Raw genomic sequence first — 25,641 nt, 5'->3', positions numbered from 1 at the left:
AATGTTCCACATGGTTTAGCTTACCTGGTCTAGAAATTCTGAATTAGGGATTCTAACGTAAGCAAAATTTCAGTAGAACAAACGGAATAAAAATACCCACTTTGAAAATAAGCATGAAGTCGTAAATTCGATAATTATTATTCTGTTTCTGTTTATGCACGGGAGGTATTTACCGACCTTCAAATTGCATTTGTTACTGTGTTTAATAATAAACTACTAATTTGGATTAAGGTAACAAACTACTCACAGTATAATGCTCAGCAGCATCTCACAGAACCATGAATGGGCGGGAAGAAAGGCTACCTTCTCCACTCGCTAAAGAACGGTTCGCGATTTTAAAGGTGTTGGGGTACCAAGCTACTAGTACCCACAGTACTAGTGATCGGGTGAACGGAGCTCCGAGTTCATCTAAAACTCAATCACTGCAACCTGAAGTGCGGATTGGGTAGAACCCTTGCCTGCGCTTTTTTTCTGGTAGTTTAGTGCAAAACCCCCAGGTTGGCACAGAGCCCCTGCCCGCAGGGCGCCACTCTTTATCTCTTCCTCCTCCAATCCTAAAGTCACAGAGTCAGCTAAGCCTAGCAGAGACTTCGGTAGAAAAGGCCCGCGCGCCGCGGAGCCCGGAGACACGGTTGGGATAAATGAAGATGGTTGGTGCTTCGGAAAGTGGACGCTGTCTGTGTCTTTCTCCCCGCTTCACAAGGTTATTCTTTCTTGGAGTCCCTTGGCACTGCTTCTGTTTCAAAGCACAGGCGCTGTAGGAAACGGTCGTTGAAATAACCTGCTTCAGAAAGAGGTCACGGGACATTCCGCTTGGAACTAAAGTCAAACAAACCAACCACAGGTGCCGGTGTCATGTTCCTCGAGCTGATCTAATCCCCCGGGGTCGGGCCCCAGCCGGGCTTCTGTGCCCGTGACCCAGCAGGCAGCTATGTGTGTGAGGCAGGGCAGTTTTATTCCCCTCCACTCCCTTCCCGGGAACTGGATTGTCATCATGAGGTTAAAGCTTAAGGCTCAGCCCAGCCGCTCGCCGTGATAAATAGAGGAGGAGCGAGAGGAGATGAGGGTTTCTGGGACAAAGTGCCCCCAGAGCGGTCGGAGGACCAGGCTGAGGAGGAAGTGATCGGGGATCAGAGGCTCGGGGGGGGACCTGCGGTCGCCTGCGTGCACCCTCACTCGGACATGGGCTCCGGGACCCGCCCCTCGCTGCCACTTCTTCCAGTGCTGCTGCTGGTTCTGCTGCTGCAGGTGAGCTGGGCAGGTGCTGGGAACCCGGGCCGGGATCCATGCGCAGTGGGACTGAAGGCACGGCTCAAGTTGGCCGTGCCCCTGCTGCGGTGACAGGCTGGGAGAGGGGCCGAGGAGAGCTCTCTGGCCAAGCCCTGCGAGGAGGGCAGGTGTCGGGGGAGCCCGGGGTCTGCGCACCCGTAGGGGGGCGTTGGCAGCAGGGCTCCCGAATGTGTACAAGGGACGGGTTGGCTTAGGGTCACAACCTGTTCGGGGCAGTGGTGGAGATGGGCTAAGGTGTGACTTCATCTTAAAACTGGTTTCAATAGTACACAGCAGTTTTATTTAGATTTGTGTTGACCCAAGCTTCCTAAGGGCACTTCTACTCACGCCTCGTATAAGGCTGAGAAAATCTCAGCTGTGTGTGTTGCGGACAATCTGAGCAGACGAGGAGGGTGGGAGGGCGTAATCCCCCCTGCCCCCCACCGCTTGCCCCCTAGCACCAGTGGAAATACAAACAGTGGACTCAAGGTTAGAAGCACAGGGGCTTGTTGGATTTGCACTTACCCTGGGAGACTCACCGTTGGGTATGCTTGTCGTTACCCCTGCTCCGTGGCTTTCCGCCACAGAGAGGGACAGCCCCGAGACTCTGCCACGGAGTTTTCCCTTAGGAGCCGGCCGCGGGCCAGCTGTAAGTCTGGATCGGGTTGCCTGAGGACCTCGGTCCTCACCTTGGCTCGAGGTGGACTCTTTTAGGTTGCTGCAGAACTCCCGAGGCCTGGGAACCTCTCCTAGAGGTTCGGCCTGAGCTGATCTGGGGGGTGGCCTGGCCCTTATGGCTTTAACTTGATCTTCTTAAGCCTCGTCTTCTTTACCTGCAAACGGGGCTAATAGTTGCTCTCCCCTGCCCTGGCGGTCACAAGAGTGAATGCGGAGATGGGCTTGGCTGGCGTGCCCGCATGTCTGTGTCCCTCTGGTTTTCTAGCCACGGGGAAATGGTTGGTAACACGCATCTAGCGCCCGCTCTGCTGCTATGTACTGGATACTTGCTCTGGGCCGAGTGAACAAGGTGGGGGGTGGGGGGGTGGACGGAACCCCCGTGTGTGGTGCCCACTCCAGTGCGGCTGGCTCCTGACGCGAGCATCATGTTTGGCACCAGGGGCGCGGAAGTTGGAGGATTTCCTTGGTTCCTCGTCGCCACATCCAGTTGTGAATGTTCTTAATCAAACAGTGCTCCTTTTATCTCCAGGAGACTTTGTTGAATCCCGTTCATAGCCGGTTTTAATCATCAAACCCTGTCTCCGTCTTTCCCTTGCCCCTGCCCTTGCCCCTGACCGGTCTCATCAGAAAACAGAGGTGCGTTTTCGTCTTCTGACCGAGCCCAAGCAAGTTAGTTCGCGTCCAGGGGCGTGTTGAGTCGGGGTGGGCAGCGGCGATTGGACTGTGGGTAGTAATCCAGTGTTTGTTGGAAGCAGCTTTCTGCTGATTCCAGGGGATCGAGACAGACAAGAAGAATGTGCTGCAGTAGGAACCAGGGGGGGTTAGCAATCTCCATTCTGGACCCTTAACGGGGCAAAGAGCTTTCCGCCCATCGGGTGCTCAGTCACCGGCCATCGGCCATTAGTAACCCAATTCCTTCCCGTTCCTCCCCTTGTCCCCCCGCCCCCCGGGTTGGCTTACAACCATCCCTGACCTCCAAAACAGGTACCCACTGCCCCTCTCTGATCTCCAAATGCAAAGTCAGTACGCGCACTGCTGGAGCACTGCTGTCTCCAACGGTTTTCTCGTGAACCCCCACATCCTCGCTGTCTGGGGGGCATAAAGCAGAGGACGACGTTGTGAGCCTCCGGCAGGTTTTCACCTTTGCTCCAGACTCAGCGACAAGCCTCGGAGGGGAGTCCTGCCCCCTTCTCTTAGGTAATTTCTGGTCCCAAGGACTCGGGAGTGTTCAGGCCTGGACTGTGGCCAGCTCCCCAGATCACAGAGGACGGAGGGACTGAGAGAATGAAATCGGACGTGAGCAAAGTCTGTCATGTCGTGGTTGCTGGTTTTTAATCTGGGAAATTCTACACCGAGTTTTCTTTCAAAAATTGTCAGCATCACTGGTCTGCCCAATTAATTTGCTAAGCCCTTCATTCAAGATGAACAGTCAGTGGGTTGTAGGGTGAGGGACAGGGTGGCAGGGCTGAAGCTGGGCGCTCAAAGGGACAGAGCAGGCTGGACAGAGCGCTGGGAAGCCAGTGACGTGGTGAAGTCTGCACTTTTAAAGATCACCTGCGCTTCTGTGTAGACGATGCACTTGGGAAGCGTGTCAATCTCCTAGGCCTGCTGTGGCAAAGTGCCCCAAACGGGAAGGCTCCAAGCCACAGAAGGGTCCAGCATGGCGCCACGGGTAGTCCCCACACCGTAGCGCATACCTGAAGGTCGTTAAGGGAGTGAATCTTCCAAGTTCTCAGAACAAGAAAAACAATTCCGTAACTACGTGTGGTGACGGATGTTAACGAGACTCGTTGTGGTGATCATTTTGCAGTCCGTACAAAATTCAAATCGTTCTGTTGTACACCTGCAGCTAATACAGTGGTGTTTGCCAATTATACCTCTATTAAAAAAATTCTCCTTGAATGCAAATTCGCAATGACAAATGGAATATATTCAGGGCGCCTCGGGGGTCAGTTAAATGTCCGACTCTCGATTTTGGCTCGGGTCCTGATCTCACGGTTTGTGGGATCGAGCCCATGTCCGGCTCTGTGCTGACAATGAAGAGTCTGCTTGGAAGTCTCTCTCCCTTTCTCTCTGCCCCTGCCCTGCTCATATTCTCTCTCTCTCTCAAAATAAAGAAATCAACATTAACAAAAATAAATATTTTCGGGGGGCGCCTGGGTGGCGCAGTCGGTTGAGCGTCCGACTTCGGCTCAGGTCACGATCTCGCTGTCCGTGAGTTCGAGCCCCGCGTCGGGCTCTGGGCTGATGGCTCGGAGCCTGGAGCCTGTTTCCGATTCTGTGTCTCCCTCTCTCTCTGCCCCTCCCCCGTTCATGCTCAGTCTCTCTCTGTCCCAAAAATAAATAAACGTTGAAAAAAAAAATTTAAAAAAAAAAAAAAATATTTTCGGGAAGGAATCATTTCCATGCAGGCTTCTTAGTTCTTTAGTAGCCTCGTGCAGACACAAAGCCTCTGTATACCCAGATCATTTCCCACCAGTGATGCCCCAGGTACTCATGCAGGCCAGCCTGAACAGTCCTGGTTCCACGTCCCCAGGCCCAGCACTGCCTGTCATATGATTTGTGCGTGGCCCTTGCAGCCAAATGCCTGCCTGCCACACAGCATTAGGTGGCCACTGCAGCCAGAGACAGCAGCCTCTAAGAAGTTTTCTCCCCCCGCATTCTACAAGCATTATGTAAATCTTTTTCAATGCTTTTTAAAAAAAGTTTATTTATTTATTTTGAGAGAGACAGAGACAGTGTGAGTAGAGGAGGGGCAGAGAGGGAGGAAGAGAATCCCAAGCAGGCCCCACGCTGTCAGCACAGAGCCCGACGCGGGGCTCAAACTCACAAACTGGGAGGTCATAACCTGAGCTGAAGTCAGACGCTGAACCGACTGAGCCACCCAGGCGCCCCACCGTTTTATGTTTTTGCAAATCTCTTGTCCTAAAAGAAGACGGCCAGATTCTCCTCTCTGAGTCTGCAGTCTATTGTAAATGTTGTTTAGTTAAAAGAATGAAGAAATTCTGGCCTCGCACAGGTACGCACATGGAAAGGGAGGAATATTTGAATAGCCTGCAGTGGATCGTTGTGGATATCCTTCTTTGATATTACACCAAAACTTGACAAAGTGGTATTTTTTAACAACTGCTTCTCATGTGGAATCTGAACACGTTAATAAACTTGCCCTGCTCTGTTACGTTAAAACCATGTCTCTCTTGCCTTTTGGCAAGAGCATGATTTTGGAGGTCATGCATTAATCATTAGGAAACCCTTTTGGCTCATTGAGTTATGCAGATCTTCCAAATGTTGACATATTTCATTCTAAAAAATCAGAAAATCACATTCATTAATAGCTCTACTGACATCATCAGAAAATTCTTCTACGTATCGGGAAGCTGTCAAGCCCCTTGTAGCAGACAGAAGTTTTCCAAAATTCTAATTTTTGCTTGAAAGCTTATGTTTGTTTTATCATTGGCAACATGACACCATCCACTGTTTTCCTTGAAGTGATCGGTTGGCTTGTTTACTATCAAAGAGCTGTCCATCGAGGGCCCGATCCTGGACAACACGGTTTGTCAGTCATTCTTTCAAGTAAAATGCTCTTCTATAAAAAAGTGGCCCATTCACCTGGTACCTTCAACGATCACACACACACTTTCTTAATTTTTCTTTTTATTTAAAAAAAAAATTTTTTTTTTTTTAGCATTTATTTATTTTTGAGACAGAGAGAGACAGAGCATGAATGGGAGAGGGTCAGAGAGAGAGAGGGAGACACAGAATCTGAAACAGGCTCCAGGCTCTGAGCAGTCAGCACAGAGCCCGAAGCGGGGCTCGAACTCACATACCGTGAGATCGTGACCTGAGCTGAAGTCGGACGCTTAACCGACTGAGCCACCCAGGCGCCCCCTAATTTTTCTTTTTAATGTTTATTTGTTTTTGAGAGAGAACGAGAGAGAGAGAACACAGCGGAGGGAGGGGGAGGGCAGAGAGAGAGAGAGGGAGACACAGAATCGGAAGCAGGCTCCAGGCTCCAAGCTGTCATCACAGAGTCCGATATGGGGCTCGAATCCACAGACCACAAGATCATGACCTGAGCTGTAGTCGGACACTTAACCGACTGAGCCACCCAGATGCCCCTCACCAATTCATTCTTTTTTTTCCCCCCACGTTTTATTTATTTTTGGGACAGAGAGAGACAGAGCATGAACGGGGGAGGGGCAGAGAGAGAGGGAGACACAGAATCGGAAACAGGCTCCAGGCTCTGAGCCATCAGCCCAGAGCCCGACGCGGGGCTCGAACTCCCGGACCGCGAGATCGTGACCTGGCTGTAGTCGGACGCTTAACCGACTGCGCCACCCAGGCGCCCCTCACCAATTCATTCTTAAATGCAACAGGCTTCTACCTTCTTCCTTTTTCTTCCTGCACACGCGTACCGATGAAGATACTGTGGGTGATGCTGGTGCCCTTGGCTTCCTCGGTGCCGAGGCCCCAGTGATTTGTCCCATCGGTGCAAACGTCATACAGTAAAACAGGCAAATGATACCCTAGAGTCATTAGGGAAGTGTGTGGCCCTGTGGGTTCTGATGGCGATGAGGAGGGGAAGGGTTGACGCTAGGCAGGGAGAGACCAGGGATCCTCGGGGAGGCTGACCAGAGCTGCAAGTGGGAGGCAGGAGAAGCCGCGAGGTTTGGAATTTAAAAAAGGATAAACATATGCCAGACCTGCCTGGGCCCGGTGCCATGCATGGAGCCTCACAACCTTTCAGATCAGGTCCCAAGAGAAGGTCAGTGACAAAAGTCCTCGGAGGCTCCCCAGTCGGAACCCCTCTCACTCTTGAGAGCTTCGTACCTTCCCTCAATTAGCTCTAACGCTTCGCTCACTCTCTCTTGTCCGCGAGATCCATTCTTTGACTCCGTGAGACAGGGACCAGCGTCTCCCCCACCTCCTGTAACAGGGTCAGGGACCCCGGTGTACCGCACTTTCAAAACTGCCACTCTGGAGAAAACTTCTCTATGCACATGGCTGTTTACTACCGCAGCATTTTTGGTTTTTTCTTGTTGTTGTTTTTGGTAATAACAAACAACCGAAAAAGTCTAAATGACCATCCCCAGAAGAATGAGTAAATAAATTGTCTCTGTTCAGGCAATGACACGGTATATGGTAGTGACAGTGAGTGGATTAGGGCCATACATGTCAACACACACTTGCTCGTTCAGTGTTGGTCCCGACATCCTCTACAGGGTCTGTCTTATTTCAACAACCTCACTGCACGTGTGTGGGTTTTATTTTTATTTTGTGTGTGTGTGTGGGGGGGGAGTTTGTTGAGATGTAAGTTATAAATAAATAATTCTCAATTGTAAATCATTATATAAACAAAAAGTACCAAGTTCTATTATCTTATTGATTATTATAAGATAGAGTCTAAAATTAAAGGGCGGGGGAGAAAAAAAGAACAGGAGAAAAGGCCCAGTTGGATCTCTCCAATTAACGTTTGGTATTTACGTGTGACATACCAAGACATCTATGCTCATCCGAAATAGGGTGATCTCCCGAGTTACAGTCTTAGACGTCCCAGTATCAGTGATACTCTGTGTAAATCCTTCTGCATGGTTCCCCTATGGTTGCAGAGGAAACGTGGTAATTCTGAACTGAGATGACAAGAGAAAGAAATTATACTTATCAAAATGAAATAAAGTTCCTTTTCTTCCTTTTCTCATTCCAGAAGACTAGTGTGACTTCAGGCAGGTCCTGATAAGTGTATCCCCTACTAATTCATGCCATTTTTATTTTTAAGGTCAACAGCGTCAACAGCTTCCAACAAGAAAATGATGATCTCGCTCAGCAAACGAAGGTGGGGTTCGGAGGTCACTTTCTTCCTAAGCCACGTGAGACCACACTTCATTCAGGGACTCCGTTGCAATGTTAAGGTTTTTAGTTCCTGGTCGATATTCAGTTTGCAGAAAATAAATTAGTAACTACATGTGGCCTTTTGGAATCTTCAGGGATTGCCAGAGAATTGCAGAAGGTGCTTTTATGTCTGCTAGAATAGGAACAATCTGTGAACATCAGAAATCAGCCATCCAGTGCCAGCCCAGAGCTTTACCCACGCTATTTTCTTCTTTATGCAATTAAAATATATTGAACTTAACATTCTCCGGTATGTGAGCTTTGGACAGTCCAGGGATGCAGCCACACCCCCCAATCACCTTGTGCCACCTTATGAATATCTCCTTCCTGTCTTGTGATCAACTCATTTTCTAATTGAATACCGTTGACCTTTGAACAACATGGGTTTAAAGTGCATGGGTCTATTTACATGCAGATTTTTTTTTTACAGGACAGTACTGTAAACGTATTTTCTCTTTCTTATAATTTCCTTAATGACATTGTCTTTGCTATGTACAGCATATAATACACAAAACATACAAAATATGTGTTCATCGACTGTTCATGTAATCAGTAAGGCTTCTCTGGTCAATGGTAGGGTTGTTAGTAGTGAAGTTTTGGGGGGGGGTCAATAGTTACATGTGGATTTTTGGCTGCCCTAGGGGGCACCACCCTAATCCGCACATTGTTCAAAGATCAACTGTAATTTTTTAAAAAGCTTACATGTTTGTGGACACAAAAATTAATATGGCTAGAAAGCAGCTTCGCTTATAATAAATAGATGGTTAAATTCCATCTGTGGTGTTTTGCCTGACAAGTCTCTGAGCCTGATACCTGAGTCTGAGTCTCTCTCTCTTGCTGTCTTTGTTAAAAGGGAGGGGAAGAGACGAAGTGCCAGCCCAGAGCTCTATCCACACTATCAGCACCGAATGGAGATGTTCTCATCAACTCTTTCCTTTTGTTATATATAATTTATTGTCAAGGTGGCTAACATACAGCGCGTTCAGTGTGCTCTTGGTTTCGGGGGTAGATTCCCACGATTCATCGCTTATATACAACACCCAGCTCATCCCAACAAGTGCCCTCCTCAATGCCCATCACCCATTTCCCCCCCACCGCGCCCCCCCATCAACCCTCAGTTTGTTCATCAACTATTTCCAAAAGACGGAAAGACAAATGGGGAAAATAACCTTCTCGTTCATTCAGCGACTGTTTGCGTGTCTGCCGTGGGACAGGGGTTGGCACATAGTAGGCAACGGTCTTCAATGTTATGTCTGCACAGCCCTTAAGACGATCTCACGATCCATGTAAAATCATTGGGTGGCCCGTGCCCCACCGTCTAGGAACGACTCTGCAGCTGTGAACAGAACAGGCACTTTGGACTCCTCAGCATCGGAGGCTGTTGTGAGGACAAGGGAGATAATGCAAATGTAGTGCCTGCCACCTCGCCATCACCTCCTTGTTGCCATCATTGTAATTTCAGGGAGAGAGCCACCGGCCCCTACGGCGATCCAAGAGGAGATGGGTTATTACCACCCTGGAACTGGAGGAGGAAGACCCAGGCCCCTTTCCCAAACTTGTTGGTGAGGTAAGGAAGGCCCCCACCATCCTCTCTGATTGGCAGGCGGGTTAAGTCTTGAAAGGCTGTGTGCTAGGGGGGATAGGTCAGTGATGGGAGGAACACCGGACTGGGTTCTAGAACCCACTGTGCCTCTACCTAACGGGGCGACTTCGGGCGAGTCCCTTCACGTGAGTGGGTGCTGAGAACGTCGGTCACATCTGGCAGCAGGCTGGTTAATTCCAGCCCACAGGCCTGCTGTATTCGGCCCAGGCAAAGTCTTCGGTAAAAAAAAAAAAAAAAGTATTCTTTAAAAATAAGGGGATTGTGGTTACGGGAGGTGGGAAGTGGGGACAAAAGGGAGATTAGAAAATAAATAAATAGAAAGTGAAAAGGTGGCAGCCAGGGCTGGCGGGAGGAGGTTCATAGAGACTGGCTGTCTAATGGGGACAGGGTGTCAGTCTGGTCACATGAAAAGCACTGTGGACACAGGTGGTGGTGGCGGCCTCCCAACCTGGAGCGCTTAGTACCGCCGGCGTGCACACTCCGAGGTGATTAAGACTGTGAATTGTGTGTTATGTGTATTTTACCATAATAAAAAAAATGGGAAAAAATAGGAAGATTGTATTAGAAATTGTGTAATTTTAGAGGTGTCTTGAAAATTGGAAAATCTGATCACACGGAGCAACAATGAGGTGGGGCTCGTGTTACCCCCAGTCCCCACCGCTCCCTGCTGCCTCCCGCACTCTGAGGACTAGCGCCAGCCCACGCGCCAAAGCGGTCACCTGACGGTGTCGCAATGCCGGAACGTTTCCGCCTGGCCCGTGTCATTCCCTCCCGTGACAGTCCTGACCTGATGCACCTGTGCATTATGCACTGAGTCACTAAGTCCCTACAGCTCTGACATCCTATGGTTTCTCGAGAAACAAATGAAAACAATTTGTATTTTTTGCAGTGTTCATAAAGATAGTAGATGCTATATATATTAAAAAAAACATACAGAAAGTTTTCAGGGCTCAGTGGTTAAAACTGTATCCTCATAAGAGTCAGGGGAACACAGTGGGCTCCTATTCCCGAGGTACCGTATCCCTAGTATAGGAGTTAGATACACTCGCTGCTCCCTGTCTGCCCAGTACAGGCCATGATGGCACCTCCATTATGGGGTTGTTTTCAAGATTAAATAGGCCAGGGCAAGTGAGGCATATAGTGACCTGGCTCACTCTATGGCCTTTCGAAATGTTAGGTTTATGAGTATTTCTCCTCTCTCCCTGAAGGGATCACCAATGATAACACATCGTTACGTATGCTTCCAGATTCTTCTCTATAGCCTCACTAATGTGAGTCTGTATTGACAAATGGGATTGCCATACGTATATTGTTCTGCAAGTTGCCTTTCTGGTTCAACAGTAAGGCACAGCCCCCTCCCTGGGGCAGGGCGTGTAAATCCTGAAAGATTGGGGGCCTGTGCCCTGTGAAAGGGTTCTTTCCCTGGGGAGGGACATGTGTGTTGTTCAGTCAGGTGCTTGCCTCAGAACCCAGGCTGCGATGCACCTGCTTGGGCCCCTAGCGTGGGACAAGCTGGACCTGAGGCTTCTGGGCCCCAACGCGCCTGGCATCTTAGCCTTGATATTCAATGCGCCTTGTGATTTATTCTCATTTTCTTTCCCCCCCCCCCCTTTTTTTTTGGCCTTTTCAGCTGTTCAATGACATGTCTCAGAACACGTCATTAATGTATTTGATCCGTGGTCCCGGTGTGGATGAGTATCCAGAGATTGGGCTGTTCTCTATAGAAGATCACAAGAACGGACAAGTGTACGTTCACCGCCCCGTGGATCGAGAGACAACGCCATCTTTCACGGTACCTAAAACTTGATATATTTTAAGCTTGGGTTTATTGTGAAGCTGCTGTGGGAATATTGTATTAGCTAGGCATTAGTGAAGCTGTCCACACGTCACATCCTGGGAGACCGTATATTATACACCACGGTGAGCTTTAAAAGTATGCGTGGGCAGAGAGGCTGACTTTGTAATGTTCTTTTAAAGTTCTGGACTCAGAGGATTCATGGGAGCTGCTACGGATCTTCCTTCCAATGACTGGATTCCCAGCACGATCAGAATATCCGAAAGCACTTGGAGATAGGGCTATAGGATGTTTACAAAGTGGGCTAATCTGATTTTTGATGAGTCACCGTTGAAATATGTGGGCAGGAGCTCCAGGCAGAGTCCACGGTTATCTAACGACTGATGGATGAACAGTTGTATACCTGGTGACAGTTTCTCATCGTGAGCCCGCGTGTTTCTTATGATCTCATAACCCCAACACCATGGTCTACTATGAATCTGAAATCCAGGCTCTAAGCCAGGAAAGGAAATTGTAAAGTAAAATGCCCAAACCACATGGTGTGTGTTACTTTACCGGCCTCACCTCGCGGGGATAGTAGGACATTTTCGCCTTTGTTATGTTGTGACTTCTGCTGGACACTGAGCTTGTCTGCACATTAACTCCTTCAGGGTGGGAAAGAACATCGAAAGACGTAATTTAAATACCTTGTCTCCAATGATCTCAAACCATTTATATACATAATAGAATATTTGCCCTTAACTCATTGATAGGCTCTGAGTCTCTAATTTTTAAACAGGCAGAAATTCTCCCCAAACTCCAAAAGTCCTGCACAGAAGACTTTCCGGGTCTTCACTATTCATAGAAACCCTTGCACATCTAGGGAACGTGCATTGTCTGTTAAAAAGCAATATAGAGTGGTCACAGGGGGACCGTGGGGCAGCACCGTTAAATCTGGAATGAGCAAACAGGTCACCGAGGGATCTTGGGAAAATGCAGATTTTGTTTCCGCAAGTCAGCGTGGAGCATAGACTCTGTGTCTCCAAGAAGCTCCCAGGAGAGGGAAGCTTGGACCATGACTTCTACCCGCTGAGCCCGGTGGGGGCGGGGGGTGGGGCGGCTCCCACAAATAGTGGGCGCGACTCCGTGTAGGGAGGAAACAAAACATTTAGTGCTGTGTTCTTGGTCTTGCTGTTGTGATTTGGTTGCTGTTGTTTGCCTTTAACGTCTTTACTGACCTATCGAGGGTTGGGTTTCACAAGGTTTAACGTGGGACTTCGTGTCGGCAGCAGATGATGCTGAAGCCAAATCCATAAGAGTGTTTCCTGACACGTGAGGTCCAGATGGAATAGTTTGGCACGTCACAGGGAGGTCCCAGGGAACAATTCGAGCAAACGGGGAAGACGTGGGGACCTGAGCAGTGTCCCCCTGGGTCCTGTTCTATCAGGATTTCCGGGCCCTGTGCTTGGACCTGCCCGGCCAGATGGAGACCCAGCCCGCGCTCCGCCCGATCCCCCAATGCACTATCACGGCCGTCCTTTCACACTGAGTTCTGCGATCGCCTGCTAGCTGGCCCCTCATTTGACTGTGAACTTGCATGACGGAAGACTCAGGGTGGGGATTTGGAGGCATGCCCCCACCCCGTGGCTCCCTGTCTCACGCCCTTGGTTCACGGTCTCCTTGATACTTTTCATCGCCTGAAGCGCATACCTGACACGTGTTTGGTTCTCTGTGGGTGGCCATTCTCCCCACTGGAGGCACATTCTAAGAGGAGGGAGTATCCTTTCCAGTGCCACTCCCCCCCGGGTCAGGAGTCGGGCTCTGCACTTGGTAGGTTTTCATTTAACTATGTTGGATGAATGAATGAGCACAGTGGCATGCAGTCTCTGCTTCGAGGGTGTTGTGGGTTGAGCTGTGTCTTCCAAAGAGAGGGGTTCGTGTCCTCCCCGTGGTACCTGTGAATATGACCTTATTTGGATATAGGGTCTTTGCAGATGTCATCAAGTTAAGACGAGGTGGATCAGGGCGTGTCCTCATCCAGTGACTGGCCTCCTTATAAGGGGAGGGGAATTTGGACACCAAGAAGGACACAGGGGAGAAGCAAGAGACAGAGCCTGGGGTGATGCACCTGCAGGCCGAGGACACCGGGATTGGCGGCAGCCACCCGAAGCTGGGGGAGAGACCCGGGACAGAATTTCCCTAAGAGCCTCCCATGGAGGGAGCCATGCCTGCTGCCCCCGGGTGTGGTTCTGGTCTCCAGAAGGGCGAGAGAACACACTTTGTCGTAAGGCGCCCGGTTTGGGGTAAGTTGTTGCAGCGGATGCAGGAGACTGGCACGCAGGGGTTAACCTACTCGTTAGGGAGCCACAAGACAGGCCAATGAGAAGCGTTCCCAGCCGCAAAGAGTGGGACAAGCAAGTGTCACCGAAACACCACACAAGCCGGGCCTTCCAGGTCCACCACCTACTTCTGGGTCTTGGCTGTCCCCAAAGCTGGGGCGTGTTAGGCACGCAGTCAGCCCGAGGAGGTGGCAAAGCCCCATTCCCGGCAGCGCTGCTGTGTTCTTGGGGGGCAGCGAGGGGTCACTGGAACCAGCCAGAGCATTTAAAAACCTGTGACTGGGAGCTGAGGGGAGGTTGAGGGGCTATCTTCTTGTTAATTCCGTAAACCTACAAGAGGGCGGTAACTGCAGCTGAGAATTGCTGGAAGATTTAAGACACAGTTGGAAAGGGGGGAAAAACCAGATATTTTCTATATAGGAATCTCATCTGTTTATATCAAAATATGCGCAATCCCATAGGCTACAGATACACTCAAGAAAATCATTCTTTTATTTCCTTGAAATAGTCATTTGTGGGTCTTGATCTCCACGCACCCATCTTTGCCTATTTAGAGCCCCTGCACGTAAGTGATTTTGTCTTGTGTGTTCGGTGTTTAAGGTATTTCCGCGTGCTCACCAGTGACTAGAGTACGCATCTTGCACGTGCCATTTAAACAGCCATGTACCCCTCCGTCACGTCACTGCTCTATGGTGTGTCATCCAAGATCTAAATCTTAAGGCCATAACAAAAGGCTGAAAACCCTTCCCAAGTGCAGAAAATATCCATGACGCTTCCTCTGTCCATTGCAGCTCTGAGGCGCCAGAAACTCTTAGCATCTTGTCAAAGAATAAACAGTTATTTTGCCTCTCGGGCATCTTACAGAACTTACTGTCTCAGAAGTCGCTTTTAGGATGATACATGGAACATAAAATAATAAACATAAAACAAACACGCGGTTCTTAGTTTTAAGTGGAAGGGTTACAGGTGGCGCCGTTTCGGAGCCAGAAGTCCGCGTGATTCGGCAGCCAGCAGTCATAAATTATGGAAGAGCATGTGGAAATGGTGTGTGAGAAAGCCAATTTGCTTGCTCAAAAATTTTAAAATGTATGTTGGATTCCCCGGGGCGGACTGGTTCAGTAGTCTTGTAGGGGAGAGGAGACATTTAAGCAGGAGAGCCCACGCCCAGGCCACTTTGCAGGACGCCTGGCGGGGCCACCATGGTGGATGCCGATGAGGAAGCAACGTGTCTGCAGAAAAGACGCCCAGGGAGGTATGTGCCTCGGAGACCTCGTGGGCTCCGGGAAAGGGGTGGAGAGATCATTGCCCGATGCTGTCAAAGTGCTGAGACCCCTGTATGGTGAAGCTGCCTGCTCTGGGCCCTGGGGGAGCCATGGAGGGGAGTGGTGAAGACCTGGCTGGTGGTGTAGTCTAGTCTACACCTTCTTGGAATGAACCTGGGCCGAGCTGAGAGCGGACAGCCGCAGAACCTCTCGGCGTTGCAGAGTGGAGCGCTGGGGATGCCTCCCTCTAGGGCTTCTCTGAGGTAGAAAGGAGGTGATCTGTGTAAGAGCTCAGCCCCAGGCCTCCCTGAGGCTGCTTCTTCCAGAATAAACCCCATGCTTGCTCGGCGTCCCCGAGCCGGGCTCCGCACCTACAACCGGCCAACCCTTGAGAAACCAATGTTCCCATAGCAGACGGTCGTCCGCTTTGAGAGGTCCTCCAGTCAATGTCCCCCTTCCCACTCCTTTTCCTGGGACTCTGAACTTCTCTCTCACTGCTGATCCTTCCCCCACAATCGATCAGCTTTCAACAGATCAAATCACTGTTTATCCTAGAGCAACAGAGATGCAGCAGCAAGTCTCATTAGACTTAGTTTAAAATATATACATATATGATAGATGTATGTTATATATATTTTTATATCTATCTGTATCTGTATCTATACCTATATCTATATCTATCTATATATGGCGCTCACTTTCACAGCACACAGGCTAAAATTGGAACGACGCAGAGAAGGTTAGCGTGGCCCCTGTGTGAGGATGGAGGATGGCACGCCTATTTGTGAAGCGTTCCATATTTAGAAACATATAATACATAATATATATGGTTGCCCACTTTTTATTTTATACGTAGGGGCTTTTTAAAATTAGTAGACCTTTTTTTTTTAGAGCGGTTTCAGGTTTACAGCAAAGTAGAGTGGGAAGTACAGAGCGGCTGTCTGCCCTTCATGCCCTCCCCACCCCACCCAGCTTCCTCTCTTATTAACATGGTGCATGGGCGCTGAGTTTACGACAGGGGATGAGCCAATATGATACGTTGTTATCAACGAAGCCTCTAGTTCACGTTAGGCCTCACTTGCGGTGTTGCACCTTCTGTGGGTTTGGACAAATGTGTAGTGACACGTATCCACCGTTACGGTATCGTACGGAGTATTTTCACTGCCCTAAAATTCCCCAGTGCTCCCCATATCCATCCATCCCTCCTTCCTGAGCCCTCGGCAACCTCTGATCCTTTTGCGATCTCCATACTCTGCCTTTTCCAGGACGTCGTATAGTTGGGATTACACAGTGGAGAGCCTGTTCAGATTGGCTCCTGTCACTTAGCAACGGCCACCGAACATTCCTCCATACTCCATGCTTTTTTAGTGCTGAGTAATATTCCATTGTCTGCAGGGACCACAGTCTCTGTTTATCCAATCACCTAGTGAAGGCCATCTTGGTTGCTTCGATGTTTGAGGACTATGATTAAGCTGCTATAGACATCTGTGTGCAGGTTTTGGGGTGGTCATAAATTTTCAACTCTTTTGCATAAATGCCAAGGAACATGATTGCTGGTTTGCATAGTAAGAGGATGTTTAGTTTGGTAAGAAACCACCAAAGGAATGAAGAATTCTTTGCCACCTGTGCGTCTTCTCTGGAGAAAACGGGTCTGTTCAAAACGTTGCCTGTTTTTAACCTTTGAAATTCGATTTTAGCAAGGTCCCAGGAAATAAAGTTAATATATAAAAATCAATTATATTTCTGTATCCCGGCGATGAATGGTTGGAAATCAATATTTTAAAAACCATGTCATTTATAATATCACCAAAACAGACGAAGTGCTTAGGTATTCATCTAAAATCTGTGCAGTATATGTTTCCTCAAAACTATAAAACACTGATGAAGGAAATCAAGGGAGGTCTAACTGAATGAAAAGATAGACTGAGTTTATGGATTGAAAGATGGAGTATTAAGGGGATAATTCTTTCCAAATGTATCTGTAAACGCTGCACAAGACTGATCAAAAGACTAACAGAACTTTTCATACGTATCAACAAGCTGTGCCAAAATTTACATGGGGAGGCAAACCAGCTTTTGGTTCTCTTGGCTCTGTTTTGCTATTTTGAACTTTATCGATATATCTTTATCATTTCCTTCTTTCTGTTTGAGTTTAATTTCCAAGGTTCTTGAGAAACCGAAGGGAGAGAAGCCTAAAGTATCAATCCGAGACCTTTTGAAAGCAAAGACTTCCTGCTGCCTGTTTGGGGTGATGCACCCTCCTTATTCAAGCACGAAAGTAACAGCAGTAGCCTTTTGAGAACGCACCGCAGGTCAATGGCGGTGCCAATTACTTTCAACGCTCCTTTTCCCCAAAACTTTTAAGTGTCTGCTCTCGGCGACATTTCAGCAATACCGGTTAGCGTATGTATTTTTCATGACCGTGCTGACACGGCCGAGGCTTCTATGCAATCTGGCCACGTCTACCCGGGTAGAGAGACTGAGATTAGAACCTAATTGTAACTCATGGTGTACTTTTCCAGTCAGTGCCTGGGTTTGTCCCACAATCTTTGTGCCAGCCCTGTGCTCGGTCCCTGGGGTCACATGGCGAAGGACAGCGACGTGATCCCTACCCTCAGAAACTTCCCGGCAAGTTCAGGAGCGGAGGCAAAACATACGAGCACGCGAACAGTGATTTGAGCAGCAGCATCCAGAAAATGATCCTGCAAGGTTAACACAGTTCTCCGCTTTCTAGGTTTACTTTGATGTTCTGGATCGCCTATCAGGAAGAGTCATGGACAGTTCCCTGATTTTCAACATTAGGATCAGTGACGTGAACGATCACGCACCCCAGTTCCCTCAGAAGGAATTTAACATCAGCGTGAAGGAGAACCACGCTGCAGGTGTGTGCAGTGGGGCGTCCTCTCTGCTCTGCTCCATAAAGGTTTTTCCTGCTTTGATTCTGAGGGGGTGCTTGATCCTCAGGGAGACGGTTTACTGTTCACATCCTGAAGGTTGCAGGCCCTGGATTCCAGCGAAATGCTTGGAGGTTTGTAAGCCTCATTTCGTATTGGCAATAAAATGATATGGAAATCATGTCTGTCGGAAAAGCCGATAGGTAAAGACCAGTCTGAAATAAGCCAGGGGCGCCTGGGTGGCTCAGTTGGTTGAGCAGCCGACTTCGGCTCAGGTCATGATCTCGCGGTCCATGAGTTCGAGCCCCGCGTCGGGCTCTGTGCTGACGGCTCGGAGCCTGGAGCCTGCTTTAGATTCTGTGTCTCCCTCTCTCTCTGCCCCTCCCCCGCTCATGCGCTCTCTCTCTCTGTCTCAAAAATAAATAAACGTTAAAAAAATTAAAAATAAAATAAAATAAGCCAAATGCAACGAGGGAGAATGCCGAGCTGAACGGCGGGCTCCCTCCCAGATAGTCTCTGTATTTTCTCGCCTGTAAAATGGCAATGAGATGCCATCCAAAGTTTCTGAGCCACAGATTCTGTGAGTCTTTAACTCCAAACCACTCATACTAGAGTGTGCATCTATTTTAATAACAGAAGAGCATGATTTACTGCACAAAATAGTCTTTAGAGAACTCAGAAAATTCCAAGAAATTAAGACTGAAATAGAAAGCATATTTCATACTTCTAATTAGAGATAAGTATCATTAATGTTTTCGTTTATATTCTTTTCAGTATTTTTCTTTGCATTTTGTATATGTGTGCATGTAAACACACTGTGTGTTGTATTTACCTATGTGTATATATTCCCGGATTTTTATATATAAGCACAAATGCATATATGTATATACACGTACATTTTTCACCTTTATCATAGTGCAAAATGTAAATGGGTGTATATTAAATATTTACAAATGTACGGGTGTATTTTTTTTACGTGGGTAGATTTATGAATTTTCTCTTCTAAAAGCGCAATTCTGCTGTTTGTAAACTGTGTCCTCCTCCAGCATCCTATGGTGTAATACTTTAGTTCATGGATGTGTTTTTACAGTAACTACCCTCCTATTGTTAGACATGTATGTTTTGTCCCCACTTCGTGTTATTTTCACAAAATATGCTTCCATGAATGTTTTTGAGCTAAATCTGCATCCCCTTCAAGCGTCGTTTACTTGGCATAAATGCACAGAGCGACGGCACACAACATTTAAGTATTCTGCTCCAGTCACCTCCCAGCACATCCCAGGGGGCCTGGCTGCTGTCCGTCTTTGATTACTGAGTGCTTGCTTGTGTCGATAGGTTTCCTGTCCACGTGTTCCTTCCTTTTGTCTACTTCCTGTTGGCGTGCCTGTCACTTTTCTCCTTGATTTTAACCTTCTTATTCTATATGAAGAATGTTTATGTCTGCCCTATATATGTTTTCCTGGCTTATCGTTTCTTTTTAAGTTTTGTCTGCAGTTTTTTTTTGTTTTTGCCACACATTTAAAAATCTGTCTGATCTATCAATGCAGGCCTTCCTGTCTCCTGCGCTTGCAATCGTGATGAGAAAGTTCTTATGACTATTTAAATATTCCTCTTTATTTTTTATAGTATGTCTGTAGTTTGATTTTATAAATATTTAATCCATTCTGGTGTATGCCCCAAGGCCATTTAGCAAAAGGATCGTCATTCTGCTGGGTCGATAGGCTGCCTTTGGTCAATAGTAACCGTTAAAACAATTCTTTCCAGGTCAACCTATTTTCCGGATGTTAACAGTTGATTTGGATCAAGAAAATACTCCAAATTCTGAAGTCCTTTATTTCCTTATTTCTCAAACGCCAATACTGAAAGAAAGTGGCTTCCATATCGACCGTATCAGTGGAGAAATACAACTCTCAGGATGCTTAGATTATGAGGTTATGTGGATTTTATTACTTTAAAAAAATGAAATGTGTTCTCTATCTCTGAGCCCCAGACTTAGGATTTATGTTTGCAGCAGAAAACCCTCTGTGGCTAGGCTTGCTATTGAGATCGTTAAAATGGATTATTTTTTTTTCTAATTTTTTTTTTAACATTTATTTATTTATTTATTTATTTTTTAATTTTTTTTTTAATGTTTATTTTTGAGACAGAGAGAGACAGAGCATGAACGGGGGAGGGGCAGAGAGAGAGGGAGACACAGAATCAGAAACAGGCTCCAGGCTCTGAGCCGTCAGCCCAGAGCCCGACGCGGGGCTCGAACTCACGAACTGTGAGATCGTGACCTGAGCCGAAGTCGGCCGCTTAACCGACTGAGCCACCCAGGCGCCCCAACATTTATTTATTTTTGAGAGACAGAGAGAGACAGAGCGTGAGCAGGGGAAGGGCAAAGAGAGAGGGAGACACAGAATTGGAAGCAGGCTCCAGGCTCCAAGCGGTCAGCACAGAGCTCGACATGGAGCTTGAACTCACGAACCGTGAGATCGTGACCTGAGCCGAAGTCGGATGCTTCACCGACTGAGCCACCCAAACGCCCCTATAGTGGATTGTTTTTTTAATATTTCCCTTTGCTGCATTTGAAGGGCTTGACTGTTCATTTCCTCCCCACACAGACGGCTCCTCGGTTTACACTGCTAGTCAGTGCGAGGGATTTTGGAGAACCACCACTGTCATCCACGGCCACGGTTCACATCAACGTGGAAGAAGGCAACAACCACATGCCCACGTTTACCCAGGAGAACGTAAGGCACCCAGGCTTGCCCTGAATGCCCAGTCCATACAGAAACAGCCTCAAGTGCTAGGCTCAGTGTTGCTGAGGGGATTGGCCATACCCCCAAAGATACATGTCATTCTCCAAAATAACTTAAGCTAGCAAGAAGACACCAGCCATGCTGATACAGAATCCCTCAATAATAGACTGGGGAGCTTACTTTTATTTTTTATTTTTTTTACTATTTTGGGCTAGATCCTGTGCTCAGAACTTTTACAGGCATGCTTTCATTTTCAATTGCTGGGACTAGCACGTGATTCCCATTTGACAGATGAGGACACTGAGGCACAGAGAAGATAGAGAATCCATGCTCACTGTCCACAAGATTTCTCAATTCCACACTGTTGACGTGGGATGGCAAATTCGTTGTTGTAGGGTCAGGGGAGGCCGCCCAGTGCACTGCCCAATGCTTAGTAGCATCTCCAACCTCTACCCACTAGATGCCAATGGACCTCCCAATTGTGACACCCAATCATGTCTGCAGACATTGCCCAATATTCCCCGGGCAGGGGGGGCAAGTTCGTGAGAATCTAGACCTGAGCGTTTAACCAACATCCAGAGCTCTAGAATAGGGAAGATGAGCAGGTGGGTTCTGGCTTTGCCTTTCTCAGCTCATCTGATTTATAGACTGACATGGGATTTCACATGCTACACATCCCCATGCTTGAAGAAAGCACTGGAACCCACTGTTCCAGACCATTTGGAAATGCCATGCCATTTGAGATCTGCAAGATTGCTAAAAACACTCAGGAGCTGTCCCCTATTTTGTATTTTGTGCTCTTCTATATGAATTTTTCTGAGAAAAATATCCACTTTACTTCTTTCTCCTGACCCCTCTCAGTGAGAACTTCCTGGAAGACCTAGCGAGATCCCCAACCCAGCACCCCTCCCTCCCACCCCCCAACCCAACACACCCACCCACACCCACACACACACACACACACACTCTTAATCATCAGCTCCCTGGGGATGGAGTTTTGCCAATCCCGTTCACAGCACCTAAGATAGAATCTGACACATCATAACCTTTGCTGAATAAATAAATGCTACAAACAATTATTTGAGAAAGTATTATTAAAAAAAAATTTTTTTTAATTGTCTAGACAAGAGGAGCCCGGCCTGCTCAGTCAGTAGAACCTAAGACTCTTGATCTTGGGGTTGTACGTTCAAGCCCCATGTTGGGTGTAGAGATTACTTAAGAATAAAATCTTTGAAAGGAAATAGAATAGACCAAAGCTGAAATGTTTTCAGATGAAAACACCTCAGCAAACAGTAGAGAATAACTGAAAAAAAATACTATGTTTCAACCGTATTTCAAAATCTTTCTCTGGTTTAGTAAAAAGCTCTGCTCTGAAGTAAGGGTGGGGAAAATGCACCCAGTTTCGATATACTTGTCAAAGAGAAATTATCTTGTCACCTGAGTATTGACTAACAAGTTCGAGATCTACATGTGTTAGAAAAATGATTGCCTTAATCTAAGTAACCGTAAGAGTTCCATCTTAGGAGAAGAGCTAGGATTTTTTTTTTTTTTTTTTAGCAGCACAAACTAGGATGTGTATTACTATTTTAAATATTCTTAGAAAAATAGTGCATTGAGTTGGATTTAAGAGTACTTTCAAAGTCATTCAGCTGTCAGGGCGTCTGGGTGGTTCAGTCGGTTGAGTGTCCGACTTTGGCTCAGATCGTGATCTCACCGTTGGTGGGTTCGAGCCCTGCTTCGGGCTCTGTGCTGACTTGGAGCCTGGAGCCCGCTTTGGATTCTGTGTCTCCCTCTCTCTGTGCCCCTCCCCACCAGCACTCTGTCTCTCTCTCTCTCTCTCTCTCAAAAATAAATAAATTAATTAATTAAAAAAAAACAAGCCATTCAGCTATAGACACAAGTCACCGGGGAAAGGGACAGAGGAAGGACCTGGGTGTGCTGGGTCAGGCAGAGTTTCAAATCACTTGAGATTAAGTTCAATAGCAAGAGAAATAAATACCCATGTTAAATCAAACTCAGTGCACTATTTTCCTCAGAATCTTTAATATCCATGTCGTTGTTGTGCATTTCTTTCCTTGCTTTCTTTTTCTTGCTTTTGTCCCCGTGACGCGGAAATGACGATGGCCGCTCCCAGTATAAGATTCAGATTTCTGAAGGCCGCGCCAGCTGGGGCGTGTTGCGTCTCCTGGTCCAAGATGCTGACTTACCATTTACCTCAGCGTGGAGGGTAAAGTTTAACATATCGCAAGGCGACAAAGAAGGACGTTTTGACATTCTGACTGACCCCGAGACCAATGAAGGGATTTTAAATGTTATCAAGGTAAAGCCATCAGGGGATGTGCACCTACCAGTGGCCGCGGGAGTCCCGATAGCGAGATGCCTGCCGGGTGCCGAGCACATGAGGTGTGGCATGTCGTGCGTCCCCGTGGCGCCCAGTGAGGACAGCAGGCTGTGTCATGACCCCCTGCTGCCGTGGGCCCTCGGCCCTTTGGACTTCGTGGCTCCTCTCACCAAAATATTATCAATACTACAAGTTAGTTTTTTGAGACGGTGTTAAGCACTTCAACATTTAATTTTCTTATTGTTTGAGACAAAATTTAATAGATCTATATGGGCCCTAAAACGTTTTTTTTTTTTTTTTCTGATATGCTAAAAATATTTAAAACATTTTCTCTAATCCTGGGAGTCTGTTTTTTTTTTTTTTTCTCCTGAGTTGAAACGACATTAGAATATTTGCACAGACCCCTGAAAGTATCGTGGGCCCCTGGCACTTTGCTGCTGTGCCTAATGAGGAGCTGGCCCTGCAGGAAAGTATATTATCTTCTCATTTGACTGATGAGGAAACCAAAGCCCAGAGAGGTCGGGTTGTTTCACAAAGTCTCACAGCTGGAGTAGGGGTTCCGACTGAGGCAGTCTGACTTTATTGCTTTTAGTCTTACTCTCACCTAGAGCCTGGAGTGACCAGTGCCTCTGGGTCCGGGCAGGTGAGTCAGCCTGGGGGTCAGGTTCACAGACAGCCCTGAGTCGGTAGGTCTGGGGGGGGGGGCTGAGCTTCTGTCTATCGGAGGCACAAGCTCCCGGGTGATGCCCCTGGGACCCTCCCACCTTGCGAATAGCAGGGCTCTGGGGGACTCTATCTCAGACGCCTGGGATTGAATATTTCAAATACTCATGGCTTTTCAATCCTTTTAAGGCAGTGAGTGCCCTGAGTAACAGCGATCATTAGTATCTGTATTTCCTTAAGCTCCCCCCCCCTTTTTTAGCAGAGTCGCCACATTAATGTTTCATTAGGTTATGGTTTTTGTTGCATTTTTCATTCCCCTCTGATGGATGGTGGCTCTTTTCAACCAGGAGAGGGGGAGGAAAAAAAAAAAAAAGAACTCCATAAATGACTTGAAAATGAGCTGGCAACTGTCTTTTGATCACTACGAGAGGCAGTGTAAATAATAAATGAGGCGCAAAAGCCACACGCTCGGGGTGTGCGTGATAGTGGGCATGGAACTTTCTCCGGCCAGAGAAGCAGCCGCAGGTGCTAATGGGATCCTCTCTCTGGGACTTGCAGCCCTTGGATTATGAAACTCACCCCGTGTGGCGCCTTGTCATCACGGTGGAGAACGAGGAGGCCCTCTTCTCCTGTGAGGGGGGCCGGCTCCGGGAGCCCAGGACGGCAGCGGCGAGCGCCACTGTGAGTGTGCAGGTGACCGACGTCAACGACCCCCCGGCCTTTCACCCCAGGAGCTTTGTCGTCAGTGAGGTCGATGGCGCCGGGCCTGGAATTCAATTGGGAATATTTAACGCTACAGATCCGGACAGAGCCGCCGGCCGGATAAGGTGAGAAGAGAGGGCCGGGAAGAGTGGTCGTTTAAACAGAAGTAGTCACACCGAGGGCGCTGCCGTTGGGCAGCTGGTGAGGTCGACTCAAGACACCCGGAGGCCCGCTGGCCCGGGTTCAATGCCACCTTCCTTCCATAGCTTTCTCTGCGCCCCCCTCCCCAGGTGGGGTTCACCTGCTCGTTTTCCTTTGCACTTAGCATACATCGCTTTCCTACGGGTTTTCTCGTATTAAAATAATTTGTTGTGCATCTCGATCTCCCTTTTTACTAAAGGTTGTAAACTGGCAACAGAAGGGGTTGTTTTTTTAAATTGTGGTAAAATATATCTAACACAAAGTTTACCATTTTAACCATTTTTTTGTTTGGTTATTATTTATTTACTGAGAGAGAGAGAGAGAGAGAGAGAGGTGGGGAGGGGCAGAGAGAGAGGGAGAGAGAATTCCAAGCAGCGCGGAGCCCCATGCAGGGCTCAATCCCATAAATTGTGAGATCGTGACCTGAGCTGAAACCAAGAGTCAGAACCTTAACCAACTGAGCCACCCAGGAGGCCTCTTTTTTTCTTTTTAAAGTTTATGTATTTATTTTTGAGAGACAGAGAGAGAGAGAGAGAGAGAGGGATTCCTAAGCAGGCTCCACACTGTCAGCATAAGTGTGACTTGGGGCTCAAACTCATGAACTGTGAGCTCATGACCTGAGCCAAAATCAGGGGAGTTAGATGCTTAACCGACTGAGCCACCTAGGTGTCCCCCATTTTAACCATTTTTAAGTTCATTGACATGAAATACATTCACACTGTTGTGCAACTGTCCCCACTGTCCGTCCCCAGAACGTGTTGATCTTATAAAACTGAGACTCTGTCCCCATGAAACAAGAACCTCCCTCCCGCCCTCTCTGCCCCTCTCCCAGACACTGGCGACCAGCACGCTACTTTCCATCTCTACGGGTTTGACTGTTCTAGGAACCTCACAGAAGTGGAATCATACAGTGTCTGTCGCTGACCATACTGTCCTCCAGGTGCGTCCACCTGGTAGCATGTTGCGGACCCTCCTTCCTTTTCAAGGCCAAGTAATATTCCCCTGTCTGCATAGACTACACTGTGCTCATCCGTTCATCTGCGGGTGTGCACTTGAGTTGCTCAGTGTTTTGCTCTTACAAAGAAAGTTGCCAGAATCCCTAGGAAGATGGCGGCGTCAGAAGTAGCAGGAATCTGCCTCCCCACCGACAAGGGCGCTAGAAGGATCTGTCTCATGTACCTGTTTTGGAACTCTGGATTCTATTGAAGGGCTGCAGCGCCCAGGGAAAGGCTTGGGTGGTAAACCGAGGTTAATTTTGGTCAATTATAGCTCTTAGCACGTG

The 25,641-nt window shown here is 47.9% G+C and overlaps 1 protein-coding gene and 1 pseudogene across 1 annotated transcript in view; both read left to right on the top strand.

The window, feature by feature from the left end:
* Positions 1-948: 948 nt before the first annotated feature.
* CDH26 (cadherin 26) overlaps positions 949-25,641 on the top strand; it is a 42,134-nt gene continuing 17,441 nt past the window's right edge. Inside the window, exons 1-9 of the mRNA XM_043553545.1 lie at positions 949-1,248; positions 7,724-7,780; positions 9,299-9,403; positions 11,070-11,231; positions 17,549-17,696; positions 19,473-19,639; positions 20,315-20,443; positions 22,587-22,772; positions 24,015-24,283. Coding sequence (XP_043409480.1) covers positions 1,183-1,248; positions 7,724-7,780; positions 9,299-9,403; positions 11,070-11,231; positions 17,549-17,696; positions 19,473-19,639; positions 20,315-20,443; positions 22,587-22,772; positions 24,015-24,283 — 1,289 coding nt within the window. The 5' untranslated portion in view covers positions 949-1,182. The remainder of the gene's footprint in view (positions 1,249-7,723; positions 7,781-9,298; positions 9,404-11,069; positions 11,232-17,548; positions 17,697-19,472; positions 19,640-20,314; positions 20,444-22,586; positions 22,773-24,014; positions 24,284-25,641) is intronic.
* Positions 15,505-15,618, top strand: LOC122467394 (annotated as a pseudogene).

This window comes from Prionailurus bengalensis, chromosome A3 (genome assembly GCF_016509475.1).
Source record: "Prionailurus bengalensis isolate Pbe53 chromosome A3, Fcat_Pben_1.1_paternal_pri, whole genome shotgun sequence".
In the NCBI taxonomy this organism is placed as follows: domain Eukaryota; kingdom Metazoa; phylum Chordata; class Mammalia; order Carnivora; family Felidae; genus Prionailurus; species Prionailurus bengalensis.
This window is presented reverse-complemented; position numbering and strand designations above follow the sequence as displayed.